This window comes from Bactrocera dorsalis, chromosome 3 (genome assembly GCF_023373825.1).
Source record: "Bactrocera dorsalis isolate Fly_Bdor chromosome 3, ASM2337382v1, whole genome shotgun sequence".
NCBI lineage: Eukaryota > Metazoa > Arthropoda > Insecta > Diptera > Tephritidae > Bactrocera > Bactrocera dorsalis.
Genome location: NC_064305.1, coordinates 88,242,680 through 88,259,858, shown reverse-complemented (window position 1 = coordinate 88,259,858; position 17,179 = coordinate 88,242,680). Strand labels below are relative to the sequence as shown.

Below are 17,179 nucleotides of genomic sequence, written 5' to 3'. Positions count from 1 at the left end.
TGCATATATTAATTCGTCACTGCGTATATGGAATTTCTCTTGCACCTCGTTGGCGCGAAAGTTAAAAAAAATCCTTTTGTATAAGAGACAGCAAAGAAAACAAAAAGAAGAAACGGAGAAGAATACTTGTTGCACTTTGTTGCCAGTCTTAAACGCTATGTTTGTTGTAATTATTTTAGATTTTCTTGCCGTTGTTTTCCGTATATATGTGTGTTTTGCTATTGTTGTAGTTATTGCTATTTGATGTGCCACATTTGATAAAAATTGGTGGCTTTTAAGATGTACACATACATATGCATCTATACAGTTTACTTAAATAATAGGCTCTTGTGATGGCTGCTGTCTTTGTCGCTAGCGCTTGCCTGCCATATTTGTACAGTGAAGTAATCATAATTTTTTATGGATAACTTTTCTTGGTCAACATTACTTTAGTCAAATCAATGTTTCCTCTACAATTTCTTTCAGATTTCTTATTAAATACTTTCAAGTATTTTTTCATTTAGACAAACATAAAGTCAGTTCATTCTACACAGTGAATAAATTCGGTTTGTTAAAGGTGTGTGACTTCGCTAAAACATGCCTAATTGTAGACTATGATTTTTAATGTTATTGTATTTTTGGTTTGCGTATAGTATACGTTGCTTACATTTAGGGTTCCAGTTTTAAATAACAACGAAATAGTTTACTTATTACCTCAGTTTATTAACATAATGATTTCTGGCACTTGGATGTCTAATAAAAAAGGGTACTTCTTCTTTGTCGCTAAAAAATCCAAATGATATTGAAATTTCCAAAAACAATGTCAGTGAATATTTCAGTTTCAGTATACAGTGAATAAATTCGGTTTGTAAAAGGTGTGTGACTTTGCTAAAATATGCCTAAATGTAGACCATGATTTTTTGTGTTGCTGTATTTTTAGTTTGTGTACAGAAAACGTTGCCTACATTTAGGGTTTAAGTTCAAAATAACAGTAGAATTGTTTATTGGTTCATTACGACAGGTTATTAACAGAATGATGCCTAGGGTTTGGATGTCTAATAAAAGAAGGTAATAGAAAAGCTTACTTCTTCTTTTTTGTCGATAAAAATCCCAAATGATAATAAAATTTCCAAAAAACAATGTCAGTATATATATCAAAACTGTGCACATCTAATGATCATGCGTCCCACTGTGCAACTCATTATCACCACATTTTGATTCTTAAGAGCCTTGCATATACTCTTATGAGTTAGGCGCTTTGGTTGCCTCCAGCTGGTGGTAAGCGTACAACTAACTATATACATACAACTTAACAAGGGTACAATGCCAAGGATGTACATATGTATAGACTCTTATGCTTATGTCCATCAATTCGTCCGCGCAAAGGCGCGTTCATACATTCTGATCCGTCCGTCCGGCTGCCATTCATTCAATTGCCGGCAACATGTCAATTTCGCATTAGAGTTATCGCCGCGCTGTGAGTAGAAGCAGCAGCAACAACAATAACAGCACATATACATACAAAGGCAGTGATTTTGCGGCGCGTCGTTTTGCTGCGCAAAGCCATAGAGCGAACGCAGCAGCGGGTGTCTTTGCCAACAGCAAGCGCTGCGCCGCGTTTCGATGCGCAACACAAGCAAGAGACGAGTTGCTGCCGCGCCGAGCATCTTTATATGGCAATTTGTGGCAAAAATGCTGTCGCGCATAGCAAAATGAGCAGCAAGTTAATAGGCATGTTGCATGTAGCAAATAATGTGGCAAACAAAAAGGCAACAAACTCAAGTGGCAATCAAATTGCCGCAGCTGCAACGCAAAATCATTTGTATAGGCAAACACACATGCAAATGAATATGCATGCGGCGTACGGCCGTGTTGCATGCAGATTTCGATTTGATTTTGATGCGCATCATTGGCGCTGGACTTAGCAACGGCGTTGTGGCGTGTAACTGTACAGCCAATATACAACGGCATGTAGCGGTCAACTGCACGTACACGCAACTGCATATTTGACTATAAGCGCGGATTAACGGTGATTATACTTTGCGGATGCTGCAGCAAGCGGTGATGGCGGCGGCGGCGCCGGTGGAGGCGTTGGTGCAATTTCGGCGCAGATTAGATGGCGGCGCTAATGATATTAGCTGCGAACGAAATCGCTAATGAAGCGGTAAATACATTCGATAAGCGTCAAGCGTTGCACGGGTTCAGCGACGTTGCGCGCGCATTCGTTGCGCCCAATTTTTCGCTAAATTCAAAGTAAAATCAGCCATGCGCGTACACTCCCTCAAAGTGGACTTGCGTTTCATAAGCAAATTTTGTGCGCTTGCCCAGTCTACGAAAGTTCAAGCATGCTGATGCGACAGCAGCCACATCCGTCTGTGTAGCGCGTTGAACGCAAGTGATGTATTGCGCGTCGTTTTGTGTTGTGGTGCGCGCAAGCCGTGCGGCATAAATTCTCCTAAATAACGCGCATGCCGTTATAACTTTGATTTTGTTATTTTTGCTTGGATTTTGCGTGTTATTATTGTTGCCGTTGCTCTTGTTACCGATACTGATATGCGCGCGGCGATATTGATTGTGAAATTAGCCGCTATGCGCGGAGGTGAGACGCGCCAGCCGCTCTCATGTCCGCGCCAACGTTCGGTGTCTATTTCAACGCGCGCGTGTAGCCGCCTTACGTATGTAGTGATGTTGCAGCGTAGCGTTTGCTTTTCTCAATGCTATGCATTTGCTTTTCGTAGGCAGCGCTTGTGTGTGAAGTGGCAGAAGTGCCGAAATTTATTGCTGTCACAAGTGGTATGGATGTCGGGCAGTGCGCCGCATAGATCACTTCAAGCACATATGCAAGCGCGCTTGCTTAAGTAATACTTGTATATGTAGTCGTAATTTGTGCGCCATACTGCTATGTGTCTAGCTTAGCGACGCGTCGATTACAGATGAATGCGCGCGGATTGCTTTACGCGCCTTGCTGAGGCAGCCAAATAGAGCAGCACGCAGCTTTCGAAGCCTTCAACACTATTGGTATTGAAGATGATACATTGTACTTACATACATAAGTGGATGTCTCGACAGATTATCAAAATTTGAACAAGAAAAGTCAAGTCGCTTTATACTTTTATTACTTAGGTTCTTAGGAATGGCCCAAAAAGATGGTAAGAAAAATTAAGCGAAAAAATTGTTTGCGCTAGTATCAGTATTGTTGTTATATAGTTTCACATGAGTAACTAAAGTCAGCATAACCTGAGCCCTATATCAAAAAAAAAACAACAACAATACAAATAATTAAATCAGCTGTTGATGGACTGCTAAACAATGCTCAAAAATGAGAAGGTACCGCCTTCGGTTGCATTTTAGTACTGTTGTAAATATGTCTATATAATTGTAAATATATTTACATGCTGCTTCGCGAATATAACGCGAGGTTGTAAATTTTGTTGTGCGCCCAATTCGCTGCCAAAAATTAAAGCCCTTCGCACGACCTCTGCGACTCGCGATCGATACGGGGCGATTGGTATGTCCAAAGCGGTCAATTATTGTGTATTATTTCTGCACATACAGTTATATGCATACATATGTACATACTTATATATACATACATACATATCTCTATATTCATATATATGTATATGTATGTATTTATATGGTCAAGTTTATGTATATGTATAAGTCCATATAATTGATAGCGCGATAAGCGTGCAATTACAGGGCGTAACCGCGGCGAACAGCAATATAATCAGTACAAGAGTAACAAAAACAACATGAGCAACAAAAATAACAACAGCAACAAAAACTGCAACACTTAAGGATACCATATACGGTCATACATATTTTCGCAGTAATGACATGCTGCAAGTAGTAATAAAAGCCGTTGCAGAGCGAACTTAATGCAACAGAAAAGGTAAAAAATATAAAAAAAATTAAAATAAACAATAAAAAACGTTAGCTTTGCGCCGAAGCCATAATAGCCTTAACTTGCGAATTTTTTGTAGAATTTAAGGTAAAAAAATATTTTTTCTTGATTTTGATCGGTTATTTTGCTTGGTAGCTACATGTTATAGAAGTCCCATAAGAATCATACCTTAAGATATCAGAGCGCTATAGTGAGCAATGATCCATGTTGAGATTCGGTGAGACATATTGTCAAACAAAAAAGTTTTCTCGCAAGAACTCGATATGGATTGTTCAGTTTATATGACAGCTATATGCTATAAAAGTCTGATCTGAACATTTCTTGAGAAATGATGCCGTTGTTTCGGATTATAATACAAATTTCAGTTCGATATCTCAAAAATTGATGGATATGTATACTTAGTATACCCTCTTGAGGGTATAAAAATGGATGAGCGGAGAGTAAAAATCAAACAAGTTGAAAAAAAAAACATTCAAATTGGTATTCCAAAACTATATTATTTAATTTGCAGCAATCACTAAGTTGCTTATTAAAATTGCTAGCGACCGAGATGACGTTAAAAGCCAAGAAAACTATCAAAAAACCTACAAAAACCAAAAACCATAGCATAAGTGCAACAAGCTGGAAGAATTGCAAAAATAAGAGGAAAAAAATACGCGAGTTTGCGCTTTACGATTTTTTTAAATAAAAAAATTGAAAAGAAAAATTTAAAAAAAAATTGAAAACAAATTAAAAAAAAATTTAATCCAAAAATTTTGACAACCGAAAAGTGAAGGGCCAACCTGAAAGCACTTTGCTGCAAACAGGACACTTTTTTGAAGGGCAACAATGCAGAAACACGCCGCAAAACCGAAAACTTATGTAAAAACAAAGAAAAAAGTTGAAAAAGCAACAAAAAGGTATATAAAAAATATAAAAAAATTAAAAAAAAAATAAAAAAAAAATTAAAAAAAATATAAAAAAATGTAAAAAAATACGAAAACTGTAAATTAAAATCAAAATAAAACACCGCTGTCAAACATACAACGTGCAACATCAAAGTGTGTAGGCGCGCCAGTGTGGCAGGCAACGTTGGCAACTTTTAAAAGGGGCAAAATTTGACTTGTACACACATGCATTTGTGTTGTTGTTGTTTTATAAAGCTGCATGCCGCATAAAAGCCGATAAGCAGTTTTAAGGTCACACTTGTCGCTGTTATTAAATTTCGGCTGTCCGTTGCTGACGCATGTAGTTTTTGGTGCTGCAGTTTTGGCCACTTATGTTGCTGTACAAAGGTTTTTGTTGTTGTACAAAGTTTTTTGTTGTTGTACAATGTTTTTTCTTCAAGATTTTTTGTTTTTTTGTGTCTTTTTGCCAGCGTTTCGCTCTCGCTGACAATCAATGTTGAGCCGTTTACAACATTTTTCGGCGTCTTTGTTTGAGATTTTCGGGTCGTGGCGACAATGTGCAGATTTTGGGGTTCAGGATGCCCACGTATATGTATATTTTGTAGCACATATTGGCCTAAACACATATTGCTGCGATAATTTGCTGGAAAATTTGCTATCGCCGCGGAATTTGCATGACAAGTCTTTGTGGCAACTTTACTGGTTGCAAGGCTGCAAATATATTTTGCGTGTGTGAAGAGATTTTGTACTAGAGGTAAATATTGGAAAAATGGCAAAAAGTGGTCGACCAAAATGGTGCATATTTGGTTCATTAAAGTTCATTATAAATATAAAAAAATAAGTCCGAAGTTTGATTAGCAATACGAAAAGACTTTATCGACTATGCAATATATTAATATTGAGTAGACTAATTGTACTCTACTAGGCACTCATTTTTAAATTTTTTTCTATTACTTTCCTCTACTCACTTCAAAAAATTTTTTTTTATTTTTGAATTTGAAAAAAATAAAAAATATTTTTCTGCCACGAACAAAGCAGAGTCTGCACTTGCTGCTCTGCTATGGACACCTACGCTCGACGTTGCTAAACAATTCAAGAAAAAAATGAATGCGCGCAGCACATGACGTACCGTTGTGAAGGGCAAGCTGCTGACTTTGCATTGTTGTTGTTGCTGCTTTTCGCCCATTTTTGTTGTGCGTTTTCTGCACTATCATTATTTCGCTTTATCGGTGAATGAGGCGAACGAAATAAATCAGGTAGGCGAACATTTGATCGCGCTGCAAAGGTAGGCTGTTGCACCAGGCGGCAGCACTGAGATTGACCACGAGGCGGAACGAAGTACACAACAACAACAACACGGCAAACATTTATCGAACATGTATTACTTTTGCATTGATTGCCGTATTAATTTCACATAGTGCAACAACAACAACAACAAAAATAACAACAATAAAATTAATGATAATACATAATAACAGCAACAACAGCAGCAGCGAGCAAGGGTTTAACGGCAACGACACCGCAATGTCGCAACGGATTCAATGACATTACGCGTCAGTGTGGCATGAATGGACACCCGGCAAGGTGGACCGGCTGGACGGACAGCCCAGGCGGCGAGCGAGCGTGGTGAACTACTTAACACACATATGCACACACATACATGCATATGCATATATTTATTATGCATTTATTGAAATATATACCCATCGGTGCGTTGCAATCGAAAAAGGGCAACAAAAGTGAAGGCGACACAGATTCCGCTGTCAAGTTGCAAGCAGGCGGGCGGCAGCGTGCGGTCACACGTAATGCGCATATTGTTATGCAACAACCGATTGTGGAGCAGTTGGTGTCCACTTTGCGTTGGTTTTGTTGTTGCTTTTCGTGTGTGCGGTCACAGCGAAATGCAAGACTTTGGCAACGAACTTTAATGCGCAAAGGAAGTGACGTTGATGCGCGCGGCTGTGCGCCGATCTGCTGTGGCATGCGGAGGTGTGCGCGGCTGCAGTTGCAGATGAAGTAGGAGGCACAGTGCTATGCAATAATATGAAGCGCTGCTGTGGCAGCTGCATGGCTGTCACTTACCGCTTACGCAATAATATTTGCAACACAATATTTTTTTTCTGGTTTTGTTTGTAGTTTTAATTGTAATTTTGTGTGTGACTGTGTGTGTGTGGCACCGTGACAGACTTTTCATTTTAACTGTATGGCTGCGTGCGCAAATGTATTGCGTTGCATGTCAATCAAATCAAAATGCGCACTGCCAGCCGAAGGCAACAGATCACACAGATCAACGGCACACACGGTTAGGTGAGTACAGTTATGTAGGTGCGGCAGGCGGCCGTTGAACGCGTGTCAGCTATGCGGCTACTTGCCACGGACATTCACATTCGCAGCTGTCAAAATTTTTAATTAAAAACTTGTAAACACACACACACACACCGCATGGCGCACACATACGCACATGTGCTTGCAACATGCCTGCAAAATTGCTTTTTATAATCCTTTTGAGCGACGCTGATGACGAAATGACAGCCAAATCGGATGCACGATCATCTAGTCGCAAAAGCTACGCTGCCTATATGTGTGTATGTGTTTGTGTGTGTAATAAAAGTAAGTGCGTAACGGACGTCACGACCCTTGAATATAATGTAATCGCTTATAAATAGTATGTGGTGTGTTAGCTGCCACTTGGCATTGATTGACGCCTACCGAAACTGTCACTGGGTGCCAAGCAGCAGTCAGCAGTCACCAGTCACCGGTCAGCGGTCGGCAGTCAGCGGTGACTAACTGCCGCCATTGCATGGAAGCTGTGATTAAATATTATGCATAATCCTGTTGCTGCTGCTGTTGCACGCATGTTGCCGCTGGCGTACATTAGCACTTGTTGCAAGTTCTGTTTATTTATTATTATTTTAAGTTTGTGGTTGCATGCAACTAGCAATAATAGTTGTGTGCTGGCACTTACCTTATCGCAGAAGACCTTAATTTGGCAGTAGCCTCGATGGAAGACCTGTGCATCGCGCGGATCCTCGAATGTGTCGATTTGAATGTGCAACGGTAGACCCTGAAATGTGAAAGAGAATAATATAATATCATAATTTCTTAAAATGCTCGCAAAGCGGTTATTAACAATTGAAATTAAAACAATATTTATGGCGTCTGTCACCAAAGTCTACTCTTTTCACTTGCAACACAGCGCATTTTGCATATTTATGTCTTTGTTGTTGTTGTTATTATTCTTTTTGCATTTTTTTTCGAACTTCGCATGTTGTTGTCATTATTAACAAGGCATGTTGCAGCAGTCACAGCTAAATTTTTTCCCTTTTTCAATTTAATTTTCATTAGCAACACTCGCGGCTTTTGATATACGACCGTGTGCGCATGTGTTTGTATGTGCCTGTGTGTGTGTGCTTTACTTTACAGCCATTAATAATATTTCTTTGACATGCGAAATTGTTGTAGTTGTCATGGTTCGACGTTGTTACAGCTGTACTGTCGTTGTTGCTACTTTTGCAGTTTGTTTTTGTGTTTGTTATTGTTGTAATTGTGTTACATTTGCACTCATTCTCGGTCGGCTTGTCATTTACAAGCCGATTTTTTGCGCTATCGCCGCGTCCTTCACATACGCTTATTTATTTATTATCGTTCTGTGTCCACATTTTGACGCTGTTGTTAATTTTTATTGTCCTTGTTGTTGTTGTTGTTATTGTTGTTGAACAAAACTTCGAAAATCGGTCGTGCGCGGCTCTCGCTCTCGCCAGCAGACATGACAGATTGCATACGTACGCCATGCATGCAACCAATGCCCAGTGTGGCAAGGCGTTATAGCAATGCAATAACAACAAAAACCATAACAAGAACAATAAAACCGCTTACAAGTGTCTAAAGCAGTGCAAAGTGTAGCATGAAAGCTGTTGCCACAGCGGCGCACCTTGCATTCGACAAGTGCAACAAGTGCAGCTTGCCACAAACGTAACGGCGGCCAATGTGGCAAGTGGCTGCTGGGAAGTCTGCTTAAAAATGACAAGTTTTGAGAGTGTTGCCGTGTGTTTGCTGCATGTTGCACGCATTTGCCAGCATTACATGTGTTGCAAGTGTGGCAAATGTGGCAGATGAGGCAAGTGTGGCAAGTGTGTACCGTGCAATCAATATATTTATTTGCCAAGTCGTTGTTGCTGCCATTGCGCACTCACTTATTGACAGAAATGTAACATGTCGTTTACTTGTAACGCGTTCATTCGCATTGTCATTGCCGATAATATTGTTGCTGCTTGCGCTAGCTGTTGTTGTTGCTGCTGTTGCATTCGTCTACTTTGTTTCGCTCGAATAACGCATGTACATGCCACAAATCGTTTGCGCTGCAACGGTTTCATTTTTAGCAATGCATGGCAGTGAAATGATGATGCATGCAACATGCAGGATGTACCCCATTGCTGCAATAGCGGTGACAATATGTGGCAAACAAAGGTAACGAAAAAAAAATCAAATTCACCAAAGCATTGCTGCACGCACGCAGACCGCATAACAACAAATGCACGACGATGCAACAAGTTGTCGCGCAATGAGAAATATGTGGGCATTGCGCCGCAGCAAATGACAAGAACAACAACAATAACATCAATAATAAAAATAACAATAATAGCACAAACAGCAATTTTCCAAGTCAATGACAAGCGCGCTTGGTGTTGTTGTTGTTATTATTGTTTAAACACTTGTTGTTGTTGTTGTTGCTATTGCAATTTTCGTTTTGCAGCCCAACAACTGTGGCGGCCAGCTTGTCTGGCGCGCCGGATCAGCCAGCGCGGCTGCGAGCTGGGCCAGTTTAGCCGTGTGACCGCCAATCGGACCGCTTTTTCTGCGCGACGCTGGGCGGTTGTTGCTGTTATTGTTGTTGTCGGGCGTGCCGCTGTGTGTCTGCGCGTGTGCGTTTGTCGCAGACAGCGGAAATTGATTCGTACATTTCATTTTTGTAGTCTGGCGCGCTGCGCGCCCGCTGCTTGTGTGTGTGTATGTGTGTTGTCTGCGACATGGCGATTAATTGCCGTGCAACACGCACTGCCGCGCCACTGTTGTCATTGCTCGTATGCAGTATGTTGCCATTGCCAGTAGCCGCTGGCTATTTGCCGTTAGCTATAGACGGCTGGCAGTCAGCGCTGGCATTTCGATTTAATTTCGCCAGCTGCACCAACGCATCGGCCAATTCAGGCGCGTTGTGTTTTGATGCGTTTTTTTGTCTAGCGCTCATAAGAAGCATAGCGCGGTTTAATCGCGTAAATCGAATGATAAAAACTGCACATGAAAATGCTAAATTTGCGCCTGCGTAAAGTGCCCGAGCGTGTGTGCGTTTAGTTGCGCATGCGCGCGCGAACTTTCTACGCATCTCGCGGTGCGTGTTGGCGACTTTCCCCCAACGCAAATGATATACAATAAATTATATTTAGTTTCACGTTTAGTTTTTGCAGGTGACAATTTAATGTACGCACAACAACAACAACAACGATGCTATGCAACTTTCATGCAATTCTATGCGTGGAAAGTTTATGGCTTGCAACATTCGATTTGTCAGTAATTCATTAATATAGTTTAAAGTTTATTTCGCTGCAGTTTCGCTTTACATTTTAATCAAGCGGTTTTATCGGTTTAGCAGAAATGTTTTTTTTTGTTTTTTTATATTTTTTTTATGCGTGATACTTTATTTTGTTCATCAACCACTGACAGCTGCCTTTAAAGGCATAAAAATATTATTTGAAACGCCAATTTCATACGCTTCTATATTTGATTATCAAGACCATTTACTATGATATTTTTTCAAAAATATTTAAGTTTTAAAAACTCATTAATTGTTCGAAAATCTTTTGCTTTTCAAAAATTTTTTCATTTTCAAAAATCATTAATTTTTCGAACATCATTATTTTATTCAAAAATCATTAATTTTTCGAAAACTCATACAATTTTTTTTATAAATTTTCTCACTAATTTCCTTTCACCCATTGCAGGTGTCCCTTTTGTTTGCAGTTGTTGCTTTATCAAACACATTAAATATTGTACTTTATGTGGCAGGAAATCCCAGCGAGTGCCTGACTTTGATAGTTTAATTGTTGTGCCTAACAAAAGCGTGAATCTTTTCTAATCTTTTTATCACCTCGCAGCAATCCCTAAAGTTAATTATATTAGAAAATCTTCTCTACTTTCCACTTGTTCACTTTCCTTTTCGTTTAATCAGCATTTTTCCATTATTCCCTGCAGGCGGGTGTTTCAACTCACTATTTTATTTTTTTGTTTTTTTTTTTGTTGCCGCTAATAACATTGCAACATGATATTTAAAATCCTCTTAGGCAATTTGAAAAGTCACACCTTTACACTTCTGGCCCTTATTGATTTACGCCTTATTGACTGCTGCGCACTAAACACACACACAGGCACCCTGTGCGTATTGTGAGAGTAAAGTAATTGATCCCTGCGATCCTAATGATGTTTGTGCGCAACTGTCGTCGCACAAATTGACCGTGGATCATTAGTGAAGATGAGGGTATGGCTTCGATATTTGAGGGTAGGTGTGCTGCTTGTGCAGGGGTAGGACGACAAACCAAAAGGTAAACAAAAAACCGGCTGTGCATTGTATTATAGACTTATGATACTTTATGTGTAGTTAGTGTAATCTAATGCTCGATATGATTATGAAAAAAAGTAGAGTAACTTTTGTTTGAGTATATTTGTCTGGTGTACTGTTTTCAAAACAATTAGCGCAGGTAGTGGTGAGAATTGTATAAATAGTAATTAAAATGCGCAAGTAATCAAAGCAATGCAATTGCCGCTCTGTTTAATTAGATATGATGAAAATATAAAATGTGAAGTTAGAGCCCTTAAACGATTGTGTTTTAAAGTAGATCATTCGCTATACTCATTTTCTCTATATTAATTTTTCAAACCGCGAGAAACTCTCTTTGTTTGATTAATAGTTCATATTGCTATGAATATAAAATTTTTATATTTTTTAGTTGCAAAATGTTTTCAAAAATTTTAATTTTATTTCTAAAACCATATAATTCGTCTTGAGATTTATTTTTATAAACAGCGCAAAATGTAGAAATTATGCTTAAACGCAACGATTTTTTCTATAAGTAAATAGTATGCACTCTGTGAAGCATACCTTTAGGCTAAATCCTCATTAAAAGTGGAGTTTTCGAAAACTACTTTTTTGAGTTTTTATTCGGCAAGTAATGAGCAATATGTGTTAATAAATGAGTTTTACTCGACAGTTCAGTGTTTCCCATAATTTCATTTCAATTTGTAGTACTGTGGGCAAAAAATAGTAAGACTTTTTAAATTAAATTTCGCGCGAAAACCCATTCGTCGAAATATTTTTTTCCTAGCTAAAATTTCTGGTGCCAAAATATTCAAGATATTGGAAAAGCCCTTCGATATTAATTATTTTTAGCGAATAAGTGTTTTTGATTTGTACAAATTATTCAAAGAGGGTCGAGAACGCATTGACGACGAACCTCGTCCAGGACAGTCATCAATATCAACTGATGATCTACACGTCAATAAAATAAAGGAATTGGTATTTGAAAAAGGACGATAAACTGTCAGAGATCTTACTGACATCGTTGGAATATCGGAAGGATCAGTAAAAACAATTTTGAAAGATCATTTCAGCCTAAGAAAAGTGATATTTTCAAAAACAGCGTCGCATTAACGTCCGCGACAAAATCCTTTCCGGCTCCCAGGATATCATAAAACTTTTTATTACTGGCGATCTGTCTGGGATCTATGCTTACGACCCAGAAAAAGACGATCAAGCGGCCGAATATCGTGGTAAAGGTAAGCCGAAGGTAAAAATACTGTGCCAAAGCTGGTCAAAAAGCAAGGATATGTTCACAGTTTTCTGCGATTATCGAGGTGTGTCGCACTTCGAAACCATTCGATTAGCCATATTGTCTACAAGAAATACTATTTGAGTGTTATTCGTCGTTTGCGCGAAGATATTCGAAGTAGGAATTATGGGCCGACAAGTCTTTGTTTTTGCACCACGATAATGCACCGTCGCATACCTCATTGATTCCTTCTCAGTTTTGCTCAAGTTTGATCGTGAGTATTGACAGAGATAAAATAAAATAATTTTGAAAAATATTGAATTTATCATAAAAAGATCTTTAAGTTTGAAAAATATTTTTAATATAAGAAAACTGAGCCATTATTGAAGCAGCTAGGCTGTAATTTCTCATTATCACGCAACAAATTAATATTATCTTGCTAAAATTCATCACTGAGCTGAGTCGGAGATTTCATGCGAATATATATTTTTTAAACAACTAAGCAAAAACTGACATTCTTTTTCATAAATGTTTCTGCTATGAACACCTCTTCAAATACAATGTTGCAAGCCTTTTTAATACAGCCGCAAGGTGTTACAATGTATATTCTTAAATGCTACAAATACTTTCGATAAGTTATCCACATACCTTAACTCCCTTTTGGCTGCTGAAGTCCGTACTCAGGCATTGGACGGCGATGTTGATCTGCAAAGGAAAAATAAGAAGAAGAATAAAAAATCAGAATTAATAAATGTGAGAGAATTATGATGACAAGAATATGAAAAATTAGAGTTATGTAAGACTTGAGGAAGAACAGGAAGAACAAGCAGCAAAACGAGTTGGGCAATGGCAACTTTATGCCACTTATCGCACACGAGTATCAAATACATTGTATTCGGGTATGCGATTGGAAGGCGAATTTCTGGCTAATTGTTTTGCATTGCTGGCATAGAGCGAATAAACGCTTTTGATAAATGCTTGCGAGTACAACAAACAAGTGGAATACTAATTAGTGGCAGCTAAAGAACCCGGTTGCTGACAAATATAGCTGCAGATATGTGGCGGCATATTTACATACCTGCGCTGCTTAATTAAAAAAAAAATATTTTTAAATTGATTTTCATCAGAAGGTATTCGGTTCGATGGAAATTTGGTTGAAAACAGTTGCAGCAGCAGCTGACCAGCAACAACAACATTGCTATTGTAATGAACAAAGGTGAGGCAATGATGAATCAGAAATCAAATATAACGAAAAAAGAAATTTAAAGTAATGAAGTGAAAAAAAACTACAAAAAATACAACAACAACATTAATTGCATTACTGCAATATACAGCAACAATAAATACTTATTGATAAACAGCGGTGACACAACAACGCATGAAACACAACAACAACGCATTAACCAACAACAATAACAACAACCGCTTCAACAATGTTGCTGCCACGCCATTAAAAGTCGCATTGTTCAATAATATACAACTGTGAATATTTTTATTGAAGTTGCCGTTTTTTGTTGCACTGCTATTGTTGCAACTCGTGCTAATATTGTTGTTGCTGTTGTTGTTTCACATCTCTTGCGGCATCGAACGTTTTAATGGGAATTAATTAGCTAAAGCGCACCATATAAAGTGCATCTTTCGAGCTGCTGCTGCTGCTGCTGCTGTTGCAAGTTAGTGATCAATACAACAACAATAAGAAAGTGTAGCATTAAGTGGGTAAAGTGTGTTGGAAGGGTGTGCAGGAAAACATGTGATTGCATTGAAGTGTAGTATTATTGTTGTTATTGTTGTTGTACAACAATTGTATTTGAAATATTTTTACAGTTGCCGCAATGCAACAGTAGCAGCACATAGTTGAGTTTTGCCCAACAGAGTGCAGTGTGTAAGCATCTTAGAAATGTTGCCACGTTGCTTGTTGTATGTGTGCGTGCATATAAAGAACTGTGGTTGCCGTCTGCTGGACATTGTCAGCTACAATGGTTGACAAAGTGGCAATCAAGAGCGCTTTACGGCTTAGCACATTCACTTTAGGTGGCATTGTGCATTCCGCGTGTGGCTAACCCGCCCTTTATGACTTTTGTGCGCTTTCATTGTATGTTGCAAGGAGCAACAACTTGAACAAAGTGACGCACTTAGCTTAGGCAGTCAAATGCATGCACAAACATTTGAACTTGCACACAAGTGAATGCATGAGGAATGCCTTAAAGACACTGCGGTTGTAATAACCATTATATTTGCAACAAAAGTTGTAGAAGCGTGGCATATGCTGGTATTTGGATTAGTGAAAGATATTTTTTTTGTAAATGAGTGATTTATTAATGATGATTAATAATAATTTTGAACTTTTTCCTTCAACTTGACAGCTCCTCATATAGTGAAAGCTCAATTAGAAGCTTCTATGAAAGCTGAGTGAAATATGAAAGCTTTCGATCTACTTAAAAATATGACGAAAGTCGTAAACGCTGACAGTTCCTTAAATAGTCAAAGTTCAATCAGAAGTTTCTATGAAAGCTTAATGAGATTATAAATAAATGAAAGCTTTCGACCTACTTAGAAATATATTTTTTTTACCGACATCGTAAAATTTTTGTTCTTTTGAATACTTGAAGAAGTGAAAGCTCAACTTAAGTTTTAAAGGAAGTTCGATTAAGCATTTTATATATTAAAGATGAGCGATTGAAAGCTCTTATTCAGAAATCAATTTTCTTCATTTGGATAAGTGAGGAAGTGAAAGCTCAACCAAAGTTTGTTTGAAAATTTAATCAAATTGTAGATACATTAAGTTGAACAACTTTTTCTTTGATCATAATATATGAAAGCTTTCGGTCTACTTAAAAATATTATTTTAACGAAGTTTTTAAAATTTTTATTCTTTTTCTTAACTGAGAAAGTGAAAGCTTAACCAATGTTTGATTTTTGATTAAATAATAGATATGTTAGGATGTAAAAGTTTTTCTTTAATGATCATTATATATGAAAGCTTAAAAAGTTTATTTTTTTTAAAGAAGCGAGGAAATGAAAGCTCAATCAAAAGTTGCTATGAAAACTTAGGTAGACATTATATATATTAAAAATATGCGATTGAAAGCTTTTTATAAATGAATAAATGAAAGCTTTTGGTCCACTAGAATGTGATTTATTTTAAATAACAAAAGGTTTACTTTTTTGTATATATAAAAAGTGGAAAGCTGAAATGGATGTACTCTTCCAAATACTTCACTAAATTTTTAATATTTCGAAAAGTTGGAAATGAAAGCTCATTCTCTAAGAACCATAAGGAAGTGAAAGCTCCGCGGTGAAGCTTCCATGTGAATATTTTCTCAGCAATTTTATATTTTTCTTATTTTAGCTTACGGCAGTGACGAAAAATATTTGCGCTGCCAGCAATAAAACTATGCATATTCAGTTATATGCAAACAAATTCACTAAAATGAGAATTATTTTTATTGCACAGCTGGAGCCAATGCGGCACGCTTTATGCCGCACTGTGCGGAATCACCGCCAAATGCAGCAAAGCAGCCACAACATATCTTTATTGAACGCCTGCTTGCCCGCCTATTGATGGCTGTTGTTCAATAGCACAACTATTTGTTGTTGTTGGCTGTTTGTTTGTTTTTCGCTTTGTTGTTTGTTGATGCTGTAGTTTTCGTTGACTACATTTGGCATTGGAAAGCGCTGCGTTCGGGGGTTTATTGACCAATTTGGTGGCAGTGGCACCGCTACAATTGCCGTTTAACATTTATCGGCGCGCAAGTGGCAAGTGGCAAGTCAATGCACCAACCTGATAGACAAACAACAACAACGACGCAGCGCCGTAACAATTGGTAGTCCGAGACATTAAGCAGACAGTTGAATGCCAGCGAAGCTACTAAAGCGACTAGTGTACGACCGACTTGGTTGAGGCAGCAGCGGTGACGCTGAGTCGGGCGTACGGGCGGTGGGGCATGCTACATGGCAACAAAGTGGCATGAGCATGCGCTCATGTTTCGTCGATTATTTAAAATTAATTTGTGCGATTGTGGCATGCGTTGCCACCGGCATATTTACACATTTACCGCATGCGAGCGTACGTGCAGCATTTGCTGTGCAACCGTTTTTGGTGGTGGCGGCCATAAAGTTGTGGCACTGGCCGCGTGCACAAGGCAGCAGCATGCAGAGGGAAGAAATTGCAGAAATAAAATCAATAAATGCGGACATTCGGTTGCAATAGGCAATTTGTATGTTTATATGCGCGCGCATGCGCCACTTTTTGTTTACAAAGCGCTTCACGTGCACTTATGTGTGTGTGTGTATTTTGAAATTTCTCTGTACCTTTCACTTGCCAGCACTTTATGGATTTGTGGTGTTCTTGCCACATGTGAGTTGATGAGCCGCGCATACTCGTAGAAGGCGTTACTGCGCATATTTCCGAAGTTGCAACGCTGCACTCTAGCACTGCTTGCGCTATAGTTGCACATATGCTGTCGGTGATCGCCGGACAGATTACCGGCGCGTTGGTACACTGCACGATGGATCGCTGCGAGAATCGCGCAAATCGTTTTAATCAATTGGCCACCGCTGTGCGGCAAGCGTGGTACTTTGTTGCCGCT

At 38.6% G+C, this 17,179-nt stretch overlaps 1 protein-coding gene across 9 annotated transcripts in view; it reads right to left on the bottom strand.

Moving 5' to 3' along the window:
• The window catches only part of LOC105229403 (protein grainyhead), a 286,235-nt gene that overhangs the window by 20,855 nt on the left and 248,201 nt on the right, over window positions 1-17,179 (bottom strand). For all 9 annotated transcript variants that reach the window (XM_049451848.1, XM_049451847.1, XM_019991500.3 and 6 more), the window contains 2 exons: window positions 13,239-13,295; window positions 7,739-7,837 (listed from right to left, as the gene is read on the bottom strand). In XM_049451848.1, coding sequence (XP_049307805.1) covers window positions 7,739-7,837; window positions 13,239-13,295 — 156 coding nt within the window. The remainder of the gene's footprint in view (window positions 1-7,738; window positions 7,838-13,238; window positions 13,296-17,179) is intronic.